Consider the following 24,257-nt stretch of genomic DNA (forward strand, 5'->3'; position numbering starts at 1 on the left):
TCCAGCAGCCGGGGGGCGGGACGGGGGGGGGACAACAGACGCGCCAAACGTTCCCCGCCAGTTTCTCCCTGCAACAACGGTGATGATACTCACCTGGATCCAAGGTAACGACATGGAGCCCGAGTCCCTCGACGGTCTCGGCAACATGTCCAAAGCCGAGATGCTGAGAGTCATCGTCACCGAGAAGCTGGCGGCAGCCGCCCAGGAAATCTTAGCGGTCGTAGAGAGAACCGTCGCCGGGTACGAGGAGGAGGCTTCGGGCTTCAGGCAGGAGATCGACCGGCAGAGGAGACAGCTGGAGGTTCTGCTGCAGCCGGAGATCAAGCTGGAGACGACAGGTCGGTGTAAGAGTTCGCTGGAAGTCAAGTACAAACAGTGGGTTCTCCCCGTAGGGAAATCGCCACCTAATGACGAATCCCGTTTACAAAAGTCTCGATTTAACGCGGCTTTGTCTCACGGTAAAACCTGCGACTTCTGAGGACTCGCCACGAGAACTGTTATGACGACTCGTCGGTTCGGCCTCCATTCGACCTCACTGTGTAAAGTGTAAAAAGTCAAACCAAGTTCTTACAGGCGGACTTTCAGTGGATCCGGTCGGTGGCGGAATTACACCAAATACTCGACGGTAGTTCAGCGGCGATCGTTGCACTTTTTACTCCGCTACAGTTGCTCCGTTTTCCCACTTTTCAGATTCAAGTCTTGCATTGAACAGAAGCTACGATGAGCTCATAAAATAAAACAGCAGACGAGACGAGCGGTTTCCAACTTTTTTGACTTGTGACCTCAGCAACTAATGATCGTGTTCGTTATTGATTAATCCGACCGATTGTTTACTCGATTAATGGCTTCTAACATGTCAGAGAACAGCGGAAAGTGTCCGACCCGGTTTTCTCCCAGTCCGGGGGGATTATCCAACTAAAAGGGTTCAGTTTACTGGGACAGAGAAAAACCAGAAGATCTTCATGCTCGGAGCTGAAAACACCATGTTTGCTTGAAAAATGACTAATGGCGGTCGGTCATCAAAACGGTTTCTGATTATTTTTCGGTTGATCGACTAATCGTCGTGTTTCAGAGGGCGGAGTTTTTGTCACTTCACGCGGCTTCTTTGAAACAAGTCGATTGTCGCACAAATGGCCAAAACCATCCGGCATTTCCCCGAAAACCCAAACTTAGAGTAAACGAATCCAGATCGGTGAACCGGTTTTCCTCCTGTCCTCTCCCGCGAATCGTCCGACGACCCCTCGGGTTCGCCCGGGGACCCTCCGGAGGCGCCCGACCGCTAGAGTCGACGTCTTAAAACGTTGGGTTCGGTTCCAGTTACAGTGGAAGACCCGAGGGGGTCCCGTTCAGTGTCACGTGGGGTGAGGACAAGCAGGAAATCCCCGGACCGGAGAACCCCGGACCGGAGAACCCTTCCTTGAGAGGTTTCCGTTGATCAACCGATCACTTTCTTTTTTCCGACACTCGAGTGCTGCTGCGGCGGCGGAGACGTTCACGGTCAACGGGACACTTTTAGCCGCAGAGCTAGCAGAAGCGCGTTTAGCCTTTAGCGGCCTCGGTGCTCCGCCTCAGCAAAGGCTCCGAGCACCCACAGGTGCCGGTCTCTGGTCTCTGGCGGACCCGAGCCGGTCTCCCGATCCCGCAGACGGGAAGAGACGGGGTTTGTGGAGTAAGGGGCCCGTGGTTAGTGTCCGTCAGGGCAAGACCTGCACCGCAGGTACCAATAAATGGAGCGACAGTTATGGGGTCATGACAGCCGCAGGCAGAACCGCGCACGCCGGTGCTTTAACCGAATCGACGCCGAGCTTGTCTGTTTATTTGCTCCACGTGTTAACACGGACAAACGTTTCACGGGGGGGGGGTCAACATTTTGAAGTAATTGTCTACTTTTCCTTCATCAAAAACTAAACCTCCTCCCGATCCAGATGACCAGCAGCTGTTTCCCATATGCGAGCCGGTACAGGCGGAGGCGTCCGGAGGAGGAGCGCAAGTCCCCGAGGAGGAGGAGCAGCAGCACAAATATGAGCTGAGTGCGTCTTTAAATCCACGTTTTACTCAAAAGGAAGGAACTACATTAATAGAGTTTGATGTATGATACAGTTACGCTCCACCGGAACTTGTAGGGTTTCAGTGGTTCAGTCCGGGTAGCGGCTCTGCCCTGGATTTAGCCTCTCAGGCCACATGCGCGCTGTCCTACCGTCTTGGTGGGTGGTTACGCGGCTCGTGATGAAGCCTGCAGACGCTACTCAGGGCTGAAAACAGTCCACAACTTCGTCTGCACCTGCGGGTGAAAGAAATCATTTAGTTGGATTCTTTTTCTTTTTTTCCAAACACTATTAATGAGTTTGAAGGCTCGTTCTTCTTCACTGTGATTTATTTTGATACACTTTTAAAAGAGAGATTGTTGAAGAACCTTTGACCTCTTTGTCAGTGAGCTTTGCCTGACGAACCGTTTGTGTCCAGGTGTGGTGGACGCCAGGAGCATGGGTCTCCTGTGCTACACCGAGGAACAGATGGATGAAGACGAGGAGGACGAAGATGAGGGGGCCTCTGAGCGACCGGCGCTGACCTCCACACGGGATCGGGAGCCTCTCACCGAGCCGGACTATGAAACAGCATCGAGGTTACGAGGCACATTCCTACAGTTGTCACTTCCCCACGGGGCTAAAAGTATTTGGACGCCGCTCTGCGTACTGCGGGGTCACGGCGCTCTGGCCTGTGGAGGGTCGCTGTGTTTTTAACCCAGATTCTAATCTTTATTTTTGGCAGGTTAGCGCCTCCCACGGTTCAGTCTGACAGGAGGAGTGCCGGCAGACCTCGGACCGGTGAATCACAGAGCCACGTAGATCTCAGAATCCGCATCCTGGAGGACTCTCAGACTGAAGTCCTCTCGACCAGCGGTAAGTTTACAGTAAATTCCCGTCGAGGGGCTCTGTAGTTCTGCTGGGAGACCTCCTCTGTCAGAGAAACGGCCTGCCTGATCTGGACCCGAGTGGTGCCTTGTCATGGGACCTCCGGGTCGGGGTGTTCTGGTACCGGGTCTACCTGCGGGACAGACCTGGTAAACCCAAACGTGTCGTGTGGGAGAACCGGCCGAGGCCCCTGTCCGCTGACTCCCACCTCCAGAAGTATTGGTCATGCGTCCCGGTAGGAGGCCCCGGGGTAGTAGCGGGACGCGACGGAGATATTTTATATCTCACCTGGTCCGGGGAACGCCGCGGGGTCCCCCGGGAGGAGCTGGAAAACGTTGCTGGGGAGAGGGACGTCTGGACCCCCCTGGACTACCCGACCCCGCATAGGCGGCAGAGGATGGATGGATGGAGTTTAACCGACCCCCATCACCTGAAAAACAAAAGAGAGTGAAGAACAACCTGTTTTCAACCTGCAGCAGGAATATGAAAAACGAAACGGGAGGATTTTTTCCACTTTAAAGACTCAATTACAGATTAAAACGCCTCGATAGTGTCCATGTTTTTGCATTGAACCATACAAGATATTTATTTTAGGAGCTGTAAGCTAAATGTGGTATAAGACATCATGAGATGGGAATGCCCCAGCGTAGAACAGGTACCGGTCCGAGTCCAGTCCAGGAGTAACCACAGGTCGTGGCTGCTGATTCTATGGAGATTAAACACATTAGATTTGACTTGGATGCAGCACAGACAGGCTCCAAAAACAGCTGTTTCCCTTCGGTGTGAATGAAAATCAAAGTTCAACTGATCTGAATCAACTTACTCTTGAATATTCCTCTGTCTCAGTGTTTAAGAAGTACCCGGCCCAGGACCTGAAGTGTCCTCGTGGTCTACGGGAGCCAGACTTCCTGGACCTGCTGAGGTCCTCCTTCCCTCCGCTGGCTGCCGATAAATCCTTTGACCTCTTCACCACCGACAGAACCAGGAGACTGCTGCCTCTGAGGGTGAAGACCCTGACCCCAGAGGAGATCTACAGGACCATCAAGTCCACCGGGCATTCTGCCCTCTACATCCGACTGAAGGTAGCGCGTCTGACACTTTTACTGCCTGGGAGAGATTTCATTTAATGCACTAGTTTGTCCTCAGCAACACGTGTGAACTTTGGGCTCATTCCACCAAACATTAGGGAATATTCAGATTATTTTTTTCTCTTGAGGAATTGCTTAAAGGGTTGATGGTTTAACAGGATGATTTGTTGTCCTCAGTGTTCGTGTTTGCTTCTTCATATTTAGGACGCGTGATGCTGTAAGAGCAGGTTATAAAAAATTGGGTTATGGTCGTTACGTGTTTTGTCTGAAACGATTCTCGGTGGGAAGAGACTCTTTCAGTAGCTATGTGTGTCCTGCAGACAGTAGCGCTCAAGCAAATACCTCCAGCTGCTGTAGTTTGGTTTGTTTTGTATTCTGACTGGTGGAACTCTTGGCGTTGTTTCAGACACAAGAGGAGCCCCAGGCCGCCGACGAAGTGTTTCATCCGTCACAGAGACAAGATAACGCTGCTGCTGCTGATGAGGCCGCTGCTGCTGCTGCTGCTGATGAGGCTGCTGCTGCTGCTGCTGCTGCTGATGAGGCTGCTGCTGCTGCTTCACCATCCACCCCTGATCAAACCAGACAACACACACGGTAACTTAACTAGTCAAGATAGAATACTCCGATTGGTTATAGGTTTGATACTCGCAAAAAAAAGAAAAACGAGATCAGTTGCTAAAAACTGGTTGGAGCAGATATAAACGACACACCAGCAGAGATACATGCAAAGACATGGATGTCTGATCTCCAATCACAGCCTTACTTCTTTATTAACCCCCATCTTTTAGGTTACTGACGCCCAGAGTTCAGTCTAAGAGGAGGAGGCCCGGCAGACCTCGGATCAGTGATCCGCACAACTACGTACATCTCAGGATCTGCATCCTGGAGGACTCTCAGACTGATGTGCTCTCAGCCAAAGGTAGATTTAATCACTTCGTTCTGTGCTGGACGTGTCCAGTAAACACACGTCCTTATTATCTTCTTTGCTTTATTTACCTGTTGAGGTGCAACACGTCAGCGGCATCAGGTCAAAAACATCAGATGAAAGTAGTAGCCATGGCACAGTGTGGGGGTCCTGCACCTTGAATTGGTTCAGATTGGAGCCCGATGTATTGGCTCATTGTAGATATATCGTCTTTATATCGGCCGATAAAGGACAAGAAATGTCAGTACAGAAAAGTTTGGAGACAATCTTTTGCCTTTGGTCTGATTTTCAGTGAGTGCCATTTAAAAAAACAAAACAAAAAAACAACCTCCCTGGCTGCATGTTTCACATCTGAGCTGCCATAAAACTTATATATCTGGCTGCATCTGTTCCGCCACAACGCATGTAAACACAGTCTGCTCAAAGCCAAGTTGGCGCTTTGTTGCGTTTTAAATCAAATGAGCCGGAAAACGGAGCCGAAAGGACTGCGTCACTGCCCAAATTACAGGCCGCGCTGTGGGTCTGCTAACCAGCTGCCACCGGTCCACCTACCGGCAGGGTGGGGGAGTTCACGCACCGGCAACCACATCCACCAAACAGGGACACAAGGCGTTTCTTTAATGAACCGAGAAATATTCCTGTAAATACAACTTCCGCACACACAAGGTGCTGGTAAAATGCACATTTGTGAACACAAACAACACAGTAAAGCGGCGGGAGCCGTGAGGGAGCTCAGCAGAGACATTACCAGATGAATTACACTCTGGACTCTACGGGGGCTTTGTGTCACCACCTGAACGCACCGATGCAGTGGAGCAGTTGGTGACCTGCAGCCACAGCTCTGACCACAACTACGTCAACGGTATAACCGGTAGAACTCTGGGTTGGCTGACAAAAATTTGGTCTCTGTGTCTCAGTGTTTAAGAAGTACCCGGTCCAGGAGCTGCAGTGTCCTTGTGGTCTACGGGAGGCAGACTTCCTGGACCTGCTGACGTCCTCCTTCCCTCCGCTGGCTGCCGATAAATCCTTTGACCTCTTCACCACCGACAGAACCAGGAGACTGCTGCCTCTGAGGGTGAAGACCCTGACCCCAGAGGAGATCTACAGGACCATCAGGACCACTGGGCATTCTGCCCTCTACATCCGACTGAAGGTACCGCGTCATGAGTCTTTATGTTCTGAGCATCTGTCTTACTCTAGCAAACCTCATCAGATTTAGTCTGGAAACGTCTTTTCACTTTTCGTCTCATGTCACCTTTAAGGTTGGGCTCTCATAGCCGCTTCCATTTAGGATCCGGTTCCAAAATCACTGTGCACATTTGGTTTCTCAATCATCTTAATCCAGAGGGGGTCTCTGTTTTTGGTGGAAATGTCACTTGAGAATCAAACTCTCCTTTTAGCCTCTCGAGAAACTCCAGATCAGAGAGAAAGACCTTCCCCTGCAGAGAAAGGAGGCAGCTGCTAAAAGACCTCCGTCCACCCCTGATCAAACCAGGCTGGACGCGAGGTAAATCCAGAACAAGAACGGCGGGTTACTGATCACGACAAAGATTGAATTTTTGCCTACAGATGTTGTCAACCAGCTCCTAATCTGTAATGTTATCGTTTCCCAGTGTTCAGGCTGACAGGAGGAAGCGGGGCAGACCTCGGATCAGTGACACACAGAACTACGTGGCTCTCAGGATCCGGATCCTGGAGGACTCGCAGATCAATGTGCTCTCAGCCAACGGTAAACTTAAAGTAGTCCATTTTGTATTCAGGTACCTGCATGAGTATCCGCGACGGTTTACTGTCTCATGAAATAGCCAGTAGAGGCTCGGAGAGACCGGTTGGTCAACTTCAGTTATTCATGAGCTAACGGCTAACATGCTAGCGCTGGTCGCAATAGCTCTGCGAGCCTCTTTCCTCCCGGTTTTCTGTTCTCAGCCTTAAATATCATTTTATTCAATACATTTTTATGGAAGAGATGGAAAAAGCTCTGTTCAAGGCTGTAACAAAGATTATTTTCATTATCGACCAATCGGACATTTACTTTCCCGTTCCGGTTTCTCCCCGGCCCAAGGAGATGTATTCAGACGTCTTATTTTATCCGACCAACAATCCAGAACCCAGAGTTACCCAGTATGGAACCATACATGACAGAGAAAAGCTTTTTTCTCAATGCTCAATTTGGTCTCTGTGTCTCAGTGTTTAAGAAGTACCGGTCCAGGAGCTGCAGTGTCCTCGTGGACTACGGGAGGAAGACTTCCTGGACCTGCTGAGGTCCACCTTCCCTCAGCTGGCTGCCGATAAACCCGTTGACCTCTTCATCACTGACAGAACCAGGAGACTGCAGCCTCTGAGGGTGAAGACCCTGACCCCAGAGGAGATCTACAGGACCATCAAGTCCACTGGGCATTCTGCCCTCTACATCCGACTGAAGGTACCGCGTCATGAGTCTTTATGTTCTGAGCATCTGTCTTACTCTAGCAAAGCTCATCAGATTTTGTCTGGAAACGTCTTTTCACTTTTAGTCTGATGTCACCTTTTAGGTTGGGCTCTCATAGCCGCTTCCATTTAGGATCCGGTTCCAAAATCACTGTGCACATTTGGTTTATCAATCATCTTAATCCAGAGGGGTCTCTGTTTTTGGTGGAAATGTCACTTGAGAATCAAACTCTCCTTTTAGCCTCTCGAGAAACTCCAGATCAGAGAAAGACCTTCCCTGCAGAGAAAGGAGGCAGCTGCTAAAGACCTCCGTCCACCCCTGATCAAACCAGGCTGGACGCGAGGTAAATCCAGAACAAAAACGGCGGGTTACTGATCACGACAAAGATTGAATTTTTGCCTACAGATGTTGTCAACCAGCTCCTAATCTGTAATGTTATCGTTTCCCAGTGTTCAGGCTGACAGGAGGAAGCGGGGCAGACCTCGGATCAGTGACACACAGAACTACGTGGCTCTCAGGATCCGGATCCTGGAGGACTCGCAGATCAATGTGCTCTCAGCCAACGGTAAACTTAAAGTAGTCCATTTTGTATTCAGGTACCTGCATGAGTATCCGCGACGGTTTACTGTCTCATGAAATAGCCAGTAGAGGCTCGGAGAGACCGGTTGGTCAACTTCAGTTATTCATGAGCTAACGGCTAACATGCTAGCGCTGGTCGCAATAGCTCTGCGAGCCTCTTTCCTCCCGGTTTTCTGTTCTCAGCCTTAAATATCATTTTATTCAATACATTTTTATGGAAGAGATGGAAAAAGCTCTGTTCAAGGCTGTAACAAAGATTATTTTCATTATCGACCAATCGGACATTTACTTTCCCGTTCCGGTTTCTCCCCGGCCCAAGGAGATGTATTCAGACGTCTTATTTTATCCGACCAACAATCCAGAACCCAGAGTTACCCAGTATGGAACCATACATGACAGAGAAAAGCTTTTTTCTCAATGCTCAATTTTGTCTCTGTGTCTCAGTGTTTAAGAAGTACCCGGTCCAGGAGCTGCAGTGTCCTCGTGGACTACGGGAGGAAGACTTCCTGGACCTGCTGAGGTCCACCTTCCCTCAGCTGGCTGCCGATAAACCCGTTGACCTCTTCATCACTGACAGAACCAGGAGACTGCAGCCTCTGAGGGTGAAGACCCTGACCCCAGAGGAGATCTACAGGACCATCAAGTCCACGAGGCATTCTGCCCTCTACATCCGACTGAAGGTAGTTTTTCTCCGTTGGTAGATTATCGGCTGCTGCTGTGGTTGAATCTGTGACGCTATGGATATAATAATAAGAAATAATGGATCTTTTCAAAATTGAAGTTACAAAGTTCTTCACACAGGGCAGCAAATTAAAAACAAAATCAACGCAAAATAAAATCGAGCGATTAAACCACTTCCAGCGATGTAAGATAAAAGAAATGATAAAAGGGGGATTCGAACTGAATAAAAAGACAAATAAAATAAAGTAAAAACTGGATGTGGCCGCAGTAGCTGTACTGTGACTTCCCTTTACTGCTCCTGTTAACGTCTACAGTCCTTCCTGCCGACCAAACAAGAGCTCAACAGAGTTCTCAAAGAGGAGAACTCAATTTTATTTATATAGCAACCAGGTCCCAACAGAGATTATCTCCGGGCCCCTTTCACATAGAGCAGGTCTTTTTTATTTTTAGCTTTTACTCTCTTCTTGTGCGTGACTGTTTGTTCACTTACTGAAGATTATGGTACGTGCTGAGGCAAAGACGCTTCCTCCGAACCTCCTTCAAAATATGCTTTGGGTACAAAACTCTTCCAGGCTCAGGAGGAAGCCCAGGCCAGTGAGGAAAAGCTTCATCTCCCGCAGGGAAACAAAGATTCTCCATCCACTTCCGCTCAAACCAGACTGCACACAAGGTGAGTCAGCGACAGTGAATCGACAGACTAATGAAAAGTCTGTAGGGCTGCCACTTTTTCAGAAAGTGTCCTCAGTCTCTGTTTGTGTTCCCAGCAGAGCGGACGTTCTGTCCAGCAGCTCAATGGAAGCAGAGGAGGCTCACGACGAAGATGGTGAAAGATCAGAGTCGGCCAGTCTCTGGTCTCTGCAGTCTCTGCTTCTCTCTGAGAGCGAAAGGGACGAAGACGAGGTGAACGACAGGGACGACGACTGGAAGCCAGACAAGAGCGATGAGAATCTGAGGAATAAAGAGCCTGAGAAGACGACGGGAAGGCGGCGAGTCGAGCGCTCAGGCGTCCGGACAAAGAGGAAACGGATCCAGGCGTCTCCACGGGCGTTGACCAGCAACGGCGATGCTCCTCCGTCCTGCAAAGTCTGCGGCGCCCGGCGCGGCTCAATGAACATGGTGATCAAACACTCCTGGAGTCACGTGGACGATCCAGAGAGGTTTTGTGGAGTTTGTGGAAAACATTCAAAGTCTGCAGAGGAGCTGAGGAGTCATCTTCAGAGTCACCAGAAGACACACAGCTGTAACATCTGTGGAAAGTCTTTCCTCTCCACCTCCGGCCTCAGCGGACACATCGCTCGACACAAAGGGGAGAAACCGTACAAATGTAAGATTTGCCATAAAGCGTTCGCCGAGAAGTCGGTGCTGAGTAACCACAGGTGGGTCCATGTGGTGGATAAGCCACACAAATGTGATATCTGCCAAAAATCCTGTGTTTCGAAGATTAAGCTCGAACTTCACAGGGCGAGACACACGGAGGAGAAGCCGCACAGCTGCAGCAAGCGCACGAAACCCCTCGGCGGCCTCGAAACTTTATCCCAGCACGTGTTGACTCACTCGGCTCGCGGAGCAGTCAAGGAAAGACCCTACGTCTGTGAAATCTGCAGCAAAAAGTTTTACACCAACCAGAGATTACAGGTCCACCGGAGAAGCCACACCAGCAAGTGGCCCAACGGTTCCTACTCTAATGCAAGTCAAACCTGGTGAAGCACGTGGAGGGTCCACGTTTGGGAGAAGCCTCGTAGATGCACCGTCTGTCAGATCCACTGTGTGAAAAACCAGACGAAAAGACCCACCAGGCTGAGGAAAACTCAACCCCCCATGGATCAGATCAGACTGGAGCTGCAGCTAACCATTTTTTTTAGTTTATTCGTTTATACCAGGGTTTCTGCAGCATTCACCACATTAAATCTTTTTAAGACCACATAGAGTTTAGCACCTTCTTCAGGCCGTAACGGGCAAAACAAACAATACGGGCTACAATTCTGTATGAATGAGATGAATTTACTGACATTTGTGTCACATTCCGTCTGTACTTTCGCTGCATATATCAATGATTCCCGGGGCCAGAGGGGTCAGGGGGGCCCCTGGACAAGAGCCTCTGTATGAAGCGACTGTTGGCAGTTCCTGTCTAAATGTCACAGGGCTCAGTGAAAAGACCACGAAGAGACGGAAACCGCCACCAAGACCAGGTTTTTACTCAAATCGACACCAACATCCGTCTCCTGGCGGTGAAAAGCTGTAACTGATGTTAGCGTCCACCGCAGGCGGGAAGAAATATTCAAGAGCTGTGTAGATGAAATGCGAGACTTTTTAAAACCTCCTAACCCTTTTTTTTGAAGGGACGGAATTCAGTGCTTTTTAGGACTTTCCCAGACCTGCAGAAACCCTGCTAACTAATGGATTTATCCATTCCTGATCAAAATGTTCACAGCTTCACAGGATCCAAAGTGACGACTGCGGATATTTTATATTTTTTATATTTTGTTTTGTCTGACCAGAACTCCGACTCCTGCCGCCCGAGAAGCTGGAACTTTGGAAAGTTCAGCATTTTTCCGCAATATTCTGTCGCGACGATTGATCGATTATCGAAAATAGTAACAGGTTGTTGTTCTGTCGATCGAGTAACGGCTGAATTAGCTGATTGTTTCAGCCCCACAGATCTCTACAAGATGTTATCCTTAAATTCTGTCAAAGGATTGTCGACGCTACTGTGTGGGAATACGTTGATCTTTTTTCTCTGTTTGCATGAAGTTTGCGTGTTGTTAAATCTGTCGAAGTTGTACCGTGGTGCCTGACGCTACGTAAAGGATCAGTTTAGATGTATTCTATATTTTTCTTATTGGCAACAAAAAAAAAAATGCTGTTTATGGCATAAGATGTAATTTAATAGTGACAAAGAGGGAGAGCAGGAACGAGTGAGGAGGTAGTTGGGCTGTTTTAGCCGTAGATTCCTACACTTGACTTGTGATATTTTGCCCTTCAGGGATTCTCATCAGCTCAGAGCTGTTAACATTAGGTACTAATTGAGAAAGAGAGGAAGAGGTTTGATGAAGATGTAAACGTTTCCTTTGTGTTTTATATTTTTCGTAGAAATTCATTTGGGCTCATGTGTTGAGTTTAAAGCAGTTTTTACCTGAAGTGAAAGTTGTTTTGTTGTTGTTTTTGTTTGTTTTTTTCTGAGATGTTTCCGTGTAATTCTCCCGTTTGGAAAAGTTTTCAGTGTCGAGCTTTTATTGTTCCTCTGTTTTAGTTACTGACGTTTCCTGAAGGAGGCTCAGAGGAGCAGCTGTTCCATTGCAGTGATTTGAAAACCCACGACGGCAGGAAGTAAATGAATGAATGAATGAAATGTGTTGAAATGTGGTTGGTCCGGTCGCTCCGGACTCCTGGACGACACCAACGCGTCGTCCGGTTGAGTTTGGATTAAAGGAGTTATTTTCCACAGGTCGCCGACGGTGGGAGGAGCAGTCGACTTGATGCAGATTAAGGTGAATGTTCCCGCGTTGCCGGCAGCGGTGGCAAGTAACGGAGTACATTTACTCGACTACAACTGTGAGGAATCGGTGCTGTACTTGAATTTTCCGTTGTCTGCTACTTTGTACTTCAGCTCCACCACAGTTCAGAGGAGAAATGTTGTATTTTTTACTGCTCTACATTCATGTGATCGGTTTAGATTCTTTCAGGTTCAGATTATTGATACGAAATGTAATCAACAAATAAATTCCGATGGATTATCCGTGGTTGAAACTTTATTGATCCCCACGTTAAGTTAACAAACTAACCAAAAGTATATATAATGGAAACAGTAGCTCCACCTTTACCGGCTGCAACATTATAGAGATGAAAACATTAAGGATTCAATCATCATTCTGCGTCTGACCGGTTTTCACACGAGGCGGAACTCAAGCGATTCCGTCTGTGCTTTTGGTTCCCAGCCGGACGGTTTTTGTGCTTGCACCGTAGCTCCGAAACATCGCAGGTGAAAGTGATGCAGAAGTGGATGCGCTAGGAAAACATGGAGCCCAGAGACTCGACGGTCTCGGCAACATGCCCGAAGCCGAGAAACCGGCGACAGCCGCCCGGGAAATCTTAGCGGTCGTAGAGAGAACCGTCGCCGGGTACGAGGAGGAGGCTTCGGGCTTCAGGCAGGAGATCGACCGGCAGAGGAGACAGCTGGAGGTTCTGCTGCAGCCGCGGGTCAAACTGGAGACGACAGGTCGGTGTAAGAAGGAACCTGGAAAGGACAAGGTCCCAACATCGGGTCCCAACGCTCTGCCTTGTCGCCGCTGAACCTGCCGATGTTTCAGTAAATAAAATCGACACCTGCACTGATTTTAACGATGTGATTTACAAGTCCTGGTTCGTCTCATGGGTGAGAAAAGGCCGGTAAGAGAAAAACACCCAATTTAAGATAAAAGTTGAGAAGTCCTAGAAAACTATTAGAATGAACAGGAGGAGGATGAAGTGACGTTTTATAATAATGAGCCGAGTGTTGATTCTTTTTTATTTTAGGTTTATTTCACAAACGAATCTGTTTCTATGAGTTGTAGATTTTATATTTAATCTCATTGTTTAGCTCTTGTAATAGTCTGAAAAACCATGGAAAGTAAGTGTGTTTCTGTGTGTGTGTGTGTGAGAGAGAGAGAGAATATGAGGAACTGGTTCTTCTAGATTTTCTAGATTTTTTGTCATAAAATGACAAAAAAAAAAAAAAGAAACACGTCCATCACGTTTTCCCAGAATCCTCGTTGACATCAAGAAATGTCTGAAAAAAAGAAAATATTATTGAAACTAATCAAATGTCAAAAAACATCCAGGGCAGCTGCCACTGGGACACTGACACCGAAGGAGCCTTAAAAACAGGAAGATTCTGAATGAAGTTCTGCAGCCGCTTTCTCCTCTGGAGCTTTATTCTGGAGGGACATCAGAGATCATGGTGTCCTCAGGAAGCGGACGTCTCCCTGACTCATATCAACGTGTTTCATGTCTGACTGGGTTAGGACTCTGAGAAGAGGGACCAGTTGTGTCCTGCTCAGTGTCCATCACAGACCAGATCAGGGTTAAAACGTCGTCGTCCTGCTTTCGATCAGGTGCCTTAAGCCTTTCGATTTGACACCTTCCTGTCTGTCCGACCTCTCGGTATAAACGCTGCACTAATCATTGCCTTCATTGTCTCCCAGAGCTCAGTCTGAGAGGAGATGCTGCAGGACACGTCACCACCTCCTCGGAGTCCAGAGTCCGCCTGCTGGAGGATTCCCGGTCCGACCAGGACACGTTCAAAGGTAAATAAAGAGTGAATCACATGAAAGCTCCTTTTGAATAATTGGTTTAGTATTTTACAACAGTGAAAAGCAGGTTTTCCGTCATAAAAAGGCCTGAGAAGGTTTTAAAAAGTCTTGAGTTTCATTCACATAAAGAACTGTTTTCCGTGTTGTATTTAAAAGGTCTTAGAAAGTCTGACATTTAATCCGGTGAACGCTGCAGAAACTCTGGACTGAAGCTCCTGGTGAATTTGTCTGGAGGGACACGTTTGCAGGACCTGACGTGTCGTGCTGGGGTCCAGCTTCCCTCGGCTGGTCCAGCGGAGGACGACAAACCTCTCGAAATCTTCACGGCCAGCGAGAGACCAGCAGGTCCCCCGGAGCAGGAAACTCAGCCCTCTGCACCGCCTGGAGGCCCATGGCCAGGTTTTGTTGCCAGATTTTATTCCAGCCGCAACAATCGGTGGATTCACAGGAAACCAGGATATAAGAATAATGGAAAAACAACATCTTGGAGCAGGATTGACGGCTCCAGAGTCTGAAATCTTTTCCATCGGAGCCTGTAGTAAACTGAATATTCTGGTCGTTCAGACTAAACAAGACATTTAAAGATGAACGTTTTCACTGTTTTCTGATGTTTTGTTGACGCAACAATAAACGGATTAATTGATCAGATAATCTGCAGATGAATCCATCATTGAACTAATCGTTCGTAGCGGCCCTGCTTCTGAGATTCCCACTGATCTCGGGGCTTTGTCCAGATTTCCTCCAGCTGTCGCACGACGCCGCGACAGTGTCCACGCTCCACAATGTTCAGCGCGTCCTCATTTTTCAGAAATTAACCAGAATCCCGCTGGGTCCTTCGAGGATCGTCAGACCGCCGAGGAAGAGCGTCACGAGTCTTCCGGGTCCGGGTCTGCTGCAGCAACGAGCGGCGAAACCAGAACGTTGAGCGCGAGATGCGGTGGGGGGCGTTGATGCGTTGCGCTTCGGGGGTTCTAAAATGCGGGAGGTGTGGGCGTGGTCAAAAGTTTGACTGTGAAGTTAAAAAACAAAACAAAAGCCCACCTCTGTGACCCCAGACAGGCTCCGAGGTAAGAAACAAACCACCAGCGGAAGACGCATCGAGCCGCCGGAAGGAAACAGGTCAACAGGATCAGCGTGTTTCAGCCTGGCAGTCGCACCCTGTTTCCACTAGTCTCCCATGCTTCACGTACGTAACAGCTTTTACGCCTCAGACAAGAGGAAACTTTTGGGATATTTCAGGATTTTTCTGGGATTTCCGTGCTCCCACTCAGGTTTTTCTTCTTCTTTTAATGCAACAATTGAAAATGCTCATAAAAAGAGGCGGATGGAAACGCACCTCTGCGCCTGAGTCCATTCCACTGGAATGGGTCCCGGATCGGGATCAAACTCCCGACCCTGCCTCTGCTGTCACTACTCCCGTGTGTTGAAATGGTCCGGTGTTTGCGGGGAGTTCTGGGAATCTTCGTCTCCTCTGCGAAGGGGACGGTGATGAGGACGAGGAGGACGACAGAGATGATGACTGGAAACCAGACAAGAATGACGGGCAGGTGAAGGAGAGTGACCCTGAACCGTCAGATCCGGTCGACTGAGAACAGTGTCGCTGTTGCTTGGTGTAAAGTCTGCGGAGCTCTGCTCAGGTCGTCGACATTTTTGACTGAGAACATCTGGAGTCATCTTCAGAGTCACCAGAAGACACACAGCTGTAACATCTGTACAAATGTGGCCGATGCGGCGAAGCTCATACCAACACATCAGCGCTTCAGAATCACCAGTGGGAAGATGTGGAGGACAAACCACACAAATGTCATGTTTGCCAGAAATCATTGGGTTTTAAGTCCCAGCTTGAAATTCACAGGAAGCTCCACACGTGTGCGGTAAATCTGTCGCTGACTCGAGAACTTTATCCAAACACAATTTATTCATTCACTCGGGGAAAAGGCGGCAGAGCTGTGAGGTCTGTCACATGTCCGTCAAGGTTTGGGACAAGCTGAGAGAAGACGAGAAGATCCACACCGTCCGGGACGGACCACACCTCTGCGACGTTTGCTGCCAAGCTCTCCACCAACGGAGCCTCATAAACAGAGAGCCAGAGCCACCTGGGAGGGGCAGCAGTGGACGGACTGAAAGACTCGAGCCCACAAGAATGACTGATGGCCACTTGTTTGAAGCATTACAAACGTCCATCTGTCAGGTGACGTGAGCTTTTCATTTCCTCTGACAGCACAAAGACGTTTTGGTAGAACTTTGCAATCCAGCTCATCACGTCCAGTTTTTATGGAAATGTACAGTTTAAAGTCTCAGTGTCTCTGAAATTAAAGCGTAGAACAAATAAACCCTGGTAGATTTTAAAAACAAGGAATCGCGGAATCTTCTCGTGGGACTGAATTGAATCTAAATTTCTGACTCGTCCGGCAGCTGAACTCCTGACGTTTGGAAATCAACCATTGTTCAGGGAGTTCCCATCGACGTGTTGCACCTGCAGGTTGCTTTGCTTTCACCTTCCGTCCAGTTCATCCCAAACCGGCTCCACGGGGTTCAGGTCTGGAGACTGTGCTGGTCTTCCATCATGTGAGGTCTCCGTCTGGTTCCGTTCTCCTAATGTTCTGGGTCATTATCTTGCTGCGGGACGAAGCCCCGACCAACCAGGAGCAACAAATGAGACTAAATATTTGTGTAAATACAGGGAACCCGCAGGGCGCAGTGCTGGGAAACGTGGCGTCAACCACCTTTCTCTTATTGTGTAATTAAAGAGTAAAACAACCTGAGGCCGCATTATATCACAGGCCGGTATTAACTGGTTTTACTGCAGCGAAACAAAACACGAGGACACAAGAGGTTGGTACGAAAATGGAAAAACAAAAACATAAATCACTTTAATCCTAAATGTACTGAGCACAGTTTGCCAGCAGTGTTTCAGGAAGGTTTGATATTGGTTTTTAATATGGCTGCTTAATATTATAATATTGATGTTGCTGATGAATGAAGCAGCTACAGCTCCATCAAAATTTATACCATTAACAAGTTAATGAGAGGCGGATTCATTCTCTCAGCCTCATAATATTTAAATATTCAGTTTTCATATCAAACATTTTGAGTCCAGTTGTTTCGGCGCAATAATCAGAGATATTCACTTCACCGGGTTTTTTTTTTTTTTGCGTGTGTTTCTCGCCGGACAGCTGTCGTGGCTGCACCAAAACCAGGAACAAGTCGGCCCGCTGGAATGTGCTGAGGTGCTGTGCATCAAACCCACTCCCCCGCGAAAACAACATGTTTTACTGGATGGAGAGGAACACCGGGGGCCCAGAGACTCTCGACGGTCTCGGCAACATGTCCAAAGCCGAGATACTGAGAGGGATCGTCACCGAGAAGCTGGCGACAGCCGCCCAGGAAATCTTAGCGGTCGTAGAGAGAACCGTCGCCGGGTACGAGGAGGAGGCTTCGGGCTTCAGGCAGGAGATCGACCGGCAGAGGAGACAGCTGGAGGTTCTCCTGCAGCCGCGGGTCAAACTGGAGAGGAAAGGTCAGTGGCTGAATGAACTTAAAAATTCTCCTATAGTAACATCGAGTCACACGCTCTGTTCTCTGAAGGAGCAGTTTGCCGAACCTTGGTTTAAAAACCAGCCAATTGAAAGTTTCTTCGCCCACTGACACGCCCGCTCAGTGCGGAAGACTTGTAGTAAATCATTTCACAAATGTTCATGGTGTAACTTACAATTCGGCTGATATCTAGGAGATGTATGCAAAGTTTATAAATTGAGTCAGCTTTTTGTCCCGGTTCATGGGCCCTACACTCAGCCTAACACCGAGTCACAAACGTTCTGCTCTGGTTAGTCGTGGCATGTCAAACTTCATGTCAAAACCATCTAATTTAAAGTCGCTTTGCTCACTGTTAAATCTACTGACTTCAAATTAAATTAAGTGGTGGCTATCTCAATTTTCCGTGATGTGATTGACTGTTTGGCAGGCATGTATACACAAAACGTTGCAGTAAGTTTTGCAAATCCCAGTTGGTTCAGATAAAGTCACAAATGCTCTTCTTTTAAGTTGTAGTTTGTTGAACTTCATTTAAAAAACGGCCAATTTAAAGTTTATTTGCTTGATTACAAACATGCAGACATCAAAGTACACAAAGTTAATGCTTACACAAATTTTCCCGAGGTGATTTACTGTTGGGCGTGTGTTTGCATCCAAAAAACGACTTTTCAAGGAGTTTCTTGTGTGATGTTGTTAATCTCATCAGCTCATAGAAATCCTAAAACCCCTCTGTTGTTCAAGTGAAGCCAAATGATAGACGGCAGGTGCCATAAAGCGCATACTTGCAGGGTGGAAAACCGTTTTAGAAATATTGATCTGACTTTCCTTTACTTTTGACTGAAACCTCAAAGCCCTGATCCCAGATATGGACAGCCATGCTGTGGTTGTTGTAAGTGACGGGGAAGAGGAGGAGCAGCACACACAGCAGCCAGGTATGTCCTCACACCGAATGGGCCCCGCTGGCACAGTCCCAGGGGCCAAAGAGGTCAGGGTCCCCTGAAGCCGGAGCCTGTGTTTGTTAACATTCGTTAATATTGGAAGAGCACAGCGCTCGGTCAAATGTAGGGATTTCCCAATCACGCTTTTTGCTCCTGATCCTTCAGTACTAAATAGCCACTGAGTAGCTATTTGATTGTATTTTTATGTTTTTGTATTATTGTTCCTACAACATGCAAGGCTACAGAAAAACACATAACAAGCCAAGAAATTTAAATATTTGATAGTAGAGTAGCTCTGCTATTAGAAAATGTTCTATAATAATTTCCTATAATATCGTATAGTGTGGTGTAGAGAAGTTTTCAATTGTCCGGTGTTGTAAATTATGAGGAGCACTTTTTAAAATTTTCTGACATTTTATAGAGCAAAGTAGTTAATCAATCAATGGAGAGAAATTATTATATATATATATTGAAAATAATCATTAGTCGCAATCTTATATTAAGGTCTTACTTAGGTTTTACTGAATAAGGCAGTAGCAACATTTATTTTCCTTACTGATTGTTTTGCTGATTATTTGTTTATTAATCAATTGGTGCGTTTAAAAGAACGTTGAAAATTGCCAGTCACAACCTTGAATCCAATGTGTCATCATTAAATGTCTTGTTTTGTCCGACCAACACCAAAAACCTTCAATTTACAGTCATATAAGAAAAAGAAAAGCAGCAAATCCTCACATTTGACAACCTACAACATCAAATATTTGGCATTTTTGCTTTAAGTTACTTCAAGGATTAATTGATTATCAAAATAATTGGATACATTTTTTTCCCAATCGACCAATCATTGCAGCTCTATGTCAATCGTTATTCCACTAGCATATCATACGGAGTTTGATGCTAAGCAAAACCGGGCTTTTGATTCATGCTCTATTTCCGTCCAGATGTGGAGGACACAGGGAGTCTGGGCCTCCTGTGGTACGATGATGACGAGGGTGAAAATGAAGAGGAGCAGCAGTCGGTGCAGCCAGCAACAAGCTCCAGACAGAAACGAGAAGATCTGCAGGACCCCGACTATCATATACCATCAAGGTTACAAATCCTAGTACTATCTAGAGACCACGCCTTATTGTAAATGGACCCTGTGTGGCCGTAAGTATGTGGACACGCCTTGCTGTTTTCCCTGGTTTTGGTACCTTAGTCTCAATGGAGGGAAATCTTAATGCTACAACATAAAATGATATTTTTGAGATGATTAATGACAGAGGACAAAAGTGTGAACTTTTCAGACTCTGAGCTTTATTTATTTATTTTTAACATACGGGAGAGTTTTACCTGTTGGGTCTCAAATAAGTTTTTGGAACGAAGCCATTGGAGAAGTTTAGAGGGGAAAAGTCTCCTCAGTGGAAGTGACAGTAACTCAGACATCTGAACAATGGCAAGGAACCACAACCACATACTGATAGAAGAATTTTAAGAAATGTGCTGAACTGTAAACTCAAGGTGTCAAATAAATGTAATGCAGTAACAAGTAGAATATTTCCCTCTGAAATGTAGTGAATCAGAATACACACATGGGTGTGATGTTGTCGTGTCCACATACATTTGGCCATTTAGTGTATATTTAAAGAGCAAGTACATAATGTTCAGGACAGTGATGATAGTCAGTGTAACTCTAGAGTACAGGAGGCTGCGAGACTAAGAGCCAGTCACAACTGGTCTGTGTTTTAGTCATTAACAAGCTGCCATACTTCATCCCCCAGGTCATTTTCCCCCAGAGTTCGGTCTGACAGGAGGAAGCCTGGCAGACCTCGGATCAGTGACTCACAGAGCCATCTAGATCTCAGGATCTGCATCCTGGAGGACTCACAGACCGATGTGCTCTCGAAAAGGGGTTGGTTTCAAGCACTTCACCCTAGAGCTACTGAGTTAATCAATCAGCGGATTGAGGGAAAAATAATTGGCACCTATTTTGATAGACGATCAACCTCTGTTTTTAAGCAAAAATGCCAAATATTTGATGGTTCCAGCTTCTCCATTGTGAGGATTTGCCACTTTTTCCATTCTTACATTGTATTAAACTGAGAATCGTTGGGCTTTGGGCTATTGGTCAAACCACAAGCTATTTCAAGACATCATCTTAATCTTATGTTCATTTTTCACTATTTTCCGATGTTTTACAGACCAAAAAACGAATCCAATTAATTGAAAAAATAATCAGTAGATTCATCGAAAATGAAAAGGAACAATACATGATAATAATGATAATTTTTATTTATGGAGCCCTTTTCTTAACCCATGTTACAAAGTGCTCAAAGTGATTATGATTGGTTGGTGACTGAATCAATAAATCCTCTGTGCAGATGCTTTTGTAGAGTTCGCCTGACGTTGGTCCATCTCAAACACACGTGAAACTTTGTCATGATAGAGTTGAGTGTTCAGGATTTATATCATACAGTTTACCGGTCATGGCGGCGTGGTAGATAGCCTAATGTACTGTTCGCACTAAGGTTGGGGTTTGATAGCATTTTATTGAATCCGAATGCAGTATCAAATCTCATTAAGTTTTAGCTTTCGTCATTTGCCAGTCACTAACATTGTAAATAATGAAACTTTAAAGAACTTTAGTGGACAAGTTATACAATTGAACTCCTTTACAAAAAGTAATTGTTCTCCCTTTTCATTCACGTCAAGTGAAACGGCAAAACAATTAGATTCGGAGCCTCAGGGTGAATATTTCTCTGTTCCAGTGTTTAAGAAATGTCCGGTGCAGGAGCTGCAGTGTCCTCGTGGGCTACAGGAGGCAGACTTCCTGGACCTGCTGAGGTCCTCCTTCCCTCAGCTGACGGCTGATAAACCCTTTGACGTCTTCACGTCTGACAGAACCAGGAGACTGCAGCCTCTGAGAGTGAAGACCCTGACCCCAGAGGAGATCTACAGGACCATCAGGACCACTGGAGCAGGAAACTCAGCCCTCTACATCCGACTGAAGGTAGTTTGATTTAATTCAAAGTAGTTTTCACAATCTTGCATTACCTGTATGACTTCATTTACCAAACCTCTTTAAATCCAGGAACAATGTCCTCATTCCATCCACTAGTTTAGCTCAAATTTAGGAGGGTCCCGTAATTTATGAGTAGCCCTGTGGGAAAAGCAGCTAGCCAAGAAATGTTTTGGGCAAATACGAAGATTTTTTTTTTTTTTTTTTTTAAATCCAAGTAATAAACAAAGCAACGCAATCTGAATACCAGTGACTGCAAACGTCACTTGATAAAGACGGGGCAATATTTCTGCCACGTACGGCAGTTTTTCCTTTCTCTCTGGGCATTCTGGCAACAGACAGATAGTATTTTTATACCAACAGGGTAATATTTGTGCCAGGCAGGGGAGTTTTTCCCATGTGTTAGGGCATTTTGATACCCATGGTGTAGAATTTCTGATCTTTCTTTGAGCAGCGTTTTGTAAAAGAAAGTGTGTCTGTTTTTGGCTAATGTATCATATGGGAACACGACTCTTACAGACCCGCGAGGATCCCCAGACCAGCAGGGACGACGCCGCCATGACAGCTGATCAAACCGAAATGTCCGCGAGGTACCAAAAAACAAAAGAGGGCGTCTCATCGATTCTAACAGATACGATCTTGATGACAGTGATGTCTTCGAAATGTTTGTTTAAACAGATTTTCATACGATTTGTCTGCATGATTATCTCAAATGAAGAAAAACTCATCTCTCACCACATCCTTAAATTTTCCTACAATGACTTCAAAAACGCACAGAATGCTCTCGCCTGAGTTAGTTCAGTGTCTTGTAAAATTTAGAGGAAAGATTGCCTCTCTTTTTCTCATCACATTATAAAAGGCCTTTTTTAATAACACGTGTAAGTGTAAATTTTCTGTCAATCGTCTCCCAGAGATCAGTCTGAGAGAAGGAGGCGTGGCAGACCTCGGCTCGGTGAAGAACCCACTCACCACCAGCTCAGGATCTGCATGCTGGAAGATTCCCAGTCAGATGTGCTCTCGAAAAATGGTAAATATAAAAGACAAACCGACTGGTCCTGTAAGTGTGTTCATTTCTAAATGTTTAGTGTCTTCGGTAGGGGTTGGTCAGACATAATCTCGAACTCCAGGTGATTATTTTTTCTTCCTGTTTCAGTGCTGATGAAATCCTCAGTACAGGACCTGAAGTGTCCTCGTGGACTACAGGAGGCCGACTTCCTGGACCTGCTAAGGTCCACCTTCCCTCAGCTGGCTGGAGACGACAAACCTTTTGACATGTTCAAGTCCGACAGGAGCAGGAGACTCCAGAGGCTCAGAGTAAAGACTCTTACACCAGAGGAGATCTACAGGACCATGAAGTCGACGGGGGTCGAAAAGACACTGCTCTACATCAGACTAAAGGTACATACTGTAGTAGTTTGTAGTATTATCTATTTCCTCTCTTAACATTACAGTATATTATACCATTTTGAAATCTGTGCTCTGAAATTTTCTCAGTCAGTATAAAGACTTAGACTGATTCATTTGTTAGCCTCTAAATTGGGCCACCACTGATTTTAAATTTGTTTATGAAAATTGTGAAAAATAAAATATGAAAAACACATTTGTCGTTTTTTAAACAGGTGAGACTAAATTTCCATACAAGATTGGGGGCTAAAATTGAGTTTAAAAATAAAAACTAACAGTCAGTCTTTAGAAGAGACGAAAATACAGACTTTTTATTTTTCCAAATCATCTTCCCTGTAACTTTGCTGGGCAGTAGAGAGATGCTCAGTAATTAGCTTCTGTTTTCAGAAACATTACATATGTATTTACAATAGTTTGATCACCATTGAGAATACAACAGTCTATAACACTACACTACCGTGGACTTCTGATCTCAGGGCTAAGACTCAGTCTAAAAGTAGCTGACAAAATTAACATCTATTTGTGAAAACTCTTGTAGACAAGAGAGGAGGAAGAAGAGCTTCAACTCTTACCGAGACACGACGATGCCACTGATGTTTCCCTGTCTACTGCCGCCGTGGTGATAAAAACTGATGAATCCAGGCTCAGTTCAAGGTAATTTAAAAAGAGACAGACTGTCACCATTTGATATTTAGGTTGTTTTAAAAAAATAAAATAAAATTCCAGAAAAACTGAGCTCAGAGGTTAACAGGTAACAACAGGTGCAAGTGAGAACGACGATGCCTCATTTCAATGGTGTGTTGAAGCTTCTCTCCATATTAATGCTCAGTATTATGGACGCACTGATACCAATATTTACACACACACTAGTCAGTTTATTAGGGACACCCAGCTAAAACTAATGAGGTCTAATACAACAGTCCTGCAATAAATCCTGCTTCATGAAGGTTTTAATGTTCAGTCTTTATTGAAACTGTGTTAAAGACATGTGCCTGTTGATTAGCCTACCCTCGTTGAGTGGAATGGGGGTGGACAAAATGTTAGGAACACCTCTCAGTATAACCCAGTGAAGTTCAACAGCACCACAGACTGCGGCTTACAAAATGATCAACACCCTTTAACACAGTATCAATAAAAACCTTCATGAAGGAGGCTTTATTGCAGGACTGTTGTATTAGACCTCATTAGTTTTAGCTGGGTGTCCCTAATAAACTGACAACTGAGTGTATATTTGAAAGTTTAAAAAAAATCTGAGTGATAATTTGCTTTACACAATCCAAAAACATTTTTGTTGAGGTTCCCTTAATTTTTTTTTTCCTTCGACCATGAAATGTGCTTGGTAGGACACTTTTTAAAGTTTAAAACAAACATGTCACTACTCACAGGTAGGGATGTTGCTTTTTTTTGGACATTTTTCTGTATGTTCAAATATACTGGAATGCAGCCCAAATGATAAAACAGTGTCCCCTCTCTCTTATTTAT

The 24,257-nt window shown here is 46.1% G+C and overlaps 2 protein-coding genes across 18 annotated transcripts in view; both read left to right on the forward strand.

Moving 5' to 3' along the window:
* Window positions 1-12,349, forward strand: LOC120797742. The gene is made up of 16 exons (XM_040141588.1): window positions 1-338; window positions 1,926-2,030; window positions 2,464-2,623; window positions 2,770-2,900; window positions 3,759-3,994; window positions 4,407-4,594; window positions 4,789-4,919; window positions 5,843-6,078; window positions 6,326-6,432; window positions 6,539-6,654; window positions 7,113-7,122; window positions 7,245-7,347; window positions 7,810-7,918; window positions 8,377-8,612; window positions 9,186-9,283; window positions 9,381-12,349. The coding sequence occupies exons 1-16, from the start codon at window positions 83-85 to the stop codon at window positions 10,315-10,317; spliced, it is 3,159 nt and encodes a 1,052-aa protein (XP_039997522.1). The 5' UTR covers window positions 1-82; the 3' UTR covers window positions 10,318-12,349.
* Window positions 11,836-24,257, forward strand: part of LOC120797230 (zinc finger protein 436-like) — a 26,334-nt gene continuing 13,912 nt past the window's right edge. For 5 of the 17 annotated variants that reach the window (XR_005708472.1, XM_040140708.1, XM_040140693.1 and 2 more), the window contains exons 1-14: window positions 11,990-12,101; window positions 12,549-12,999; window positions 13,431-13,703; window positions 13,794-13,895; window positions 14,098-16,092; window positions 17,078-17,421; window positions 18,287-18,367; window positions 19,315-19,462; window positions 20,134-20,264; window positions 21,121-21,362; window positions 21,891-21,961; window positions 22,283-22,398; window positions 22,525-22,769; window positions 23,314-23,429. Coding sequence is in view for 16 of the 17 variants with exons in the window: in XM_040140708.1 (XP_039996642.1) it covers window positions 16,052-16,092; window positions 17,078-17,421; window positions 18,287-18,367; window positions 19,315-19,462; window positions 20,134-20,264; window positions 21,121-21,362; window positions 21,891-21,961; window positions 22,283-22,398; window positions 22,525-22,769; window positions 23,314-23,429 (1,535 nt within the window). In the remaining variant the exon portion in view is untranslated. Of the gene's footprint in view, window positions 11,941-11,989; window positions 12,102-12,548; window positions 13,000-13,430; window positions 13,704-13,793; window positions 13,896-14,097; window positions 16,093-16,316; window positions 16,737-17,077; window positions 17,422-18,286; window positions 18,368-19,314; window positions 19,463-20,133; window positions 20,265-21,120; window positions 21,363-21,890; window positions 21,962-22,282; window positions 22,399-22,524; window positions 22,770-23,313; window positions 23,430-24,257 lie in introns of those variants that run through there. The other 12 variants (XM_040140695.1, XM_040140704.1, XM_040140694.1 and 9 more) reach the window with 12 other exon arrangements.

This window comes from Xiphias gladius, chromosome 12 (genome assembly GCF_016859285.1).
Source record: "Xiphias gladius isolate SHS-SW01 ecotype Sanya breed wild chromosome 12, ASM1685928v1, whole genome shotgun sequence".
NCBI lineage: Eukaryota > Metazoa > Chordata > Actinopteri > Istiophoriformes > Xiphiidae > Xiphias > Xiphias gladius.

Coding starts and splice junctions, on each gene's coding strand:
- LOC120797742 (XM_040141588.1), top strand. CDS start 83: ATGATACTCACCTGGATCCAAGGTAACGACATGGAGCCCGAGTCCCTC. Junction 2,031..2,463: donor GCAGCACAAATATGAGCTGA/GTGCGTCTTTAA, acceptor GTTTGTGTCCAG/GTGTGGTGGACGCCAGGAGC. Junction 3,995..4,406: donor CCCTCTACATCCGACTGAAG/GTAGCGCGTCTG, acceptor GCGTTGTTTCAG/ACACAAGAGGAGCCCCAGGC.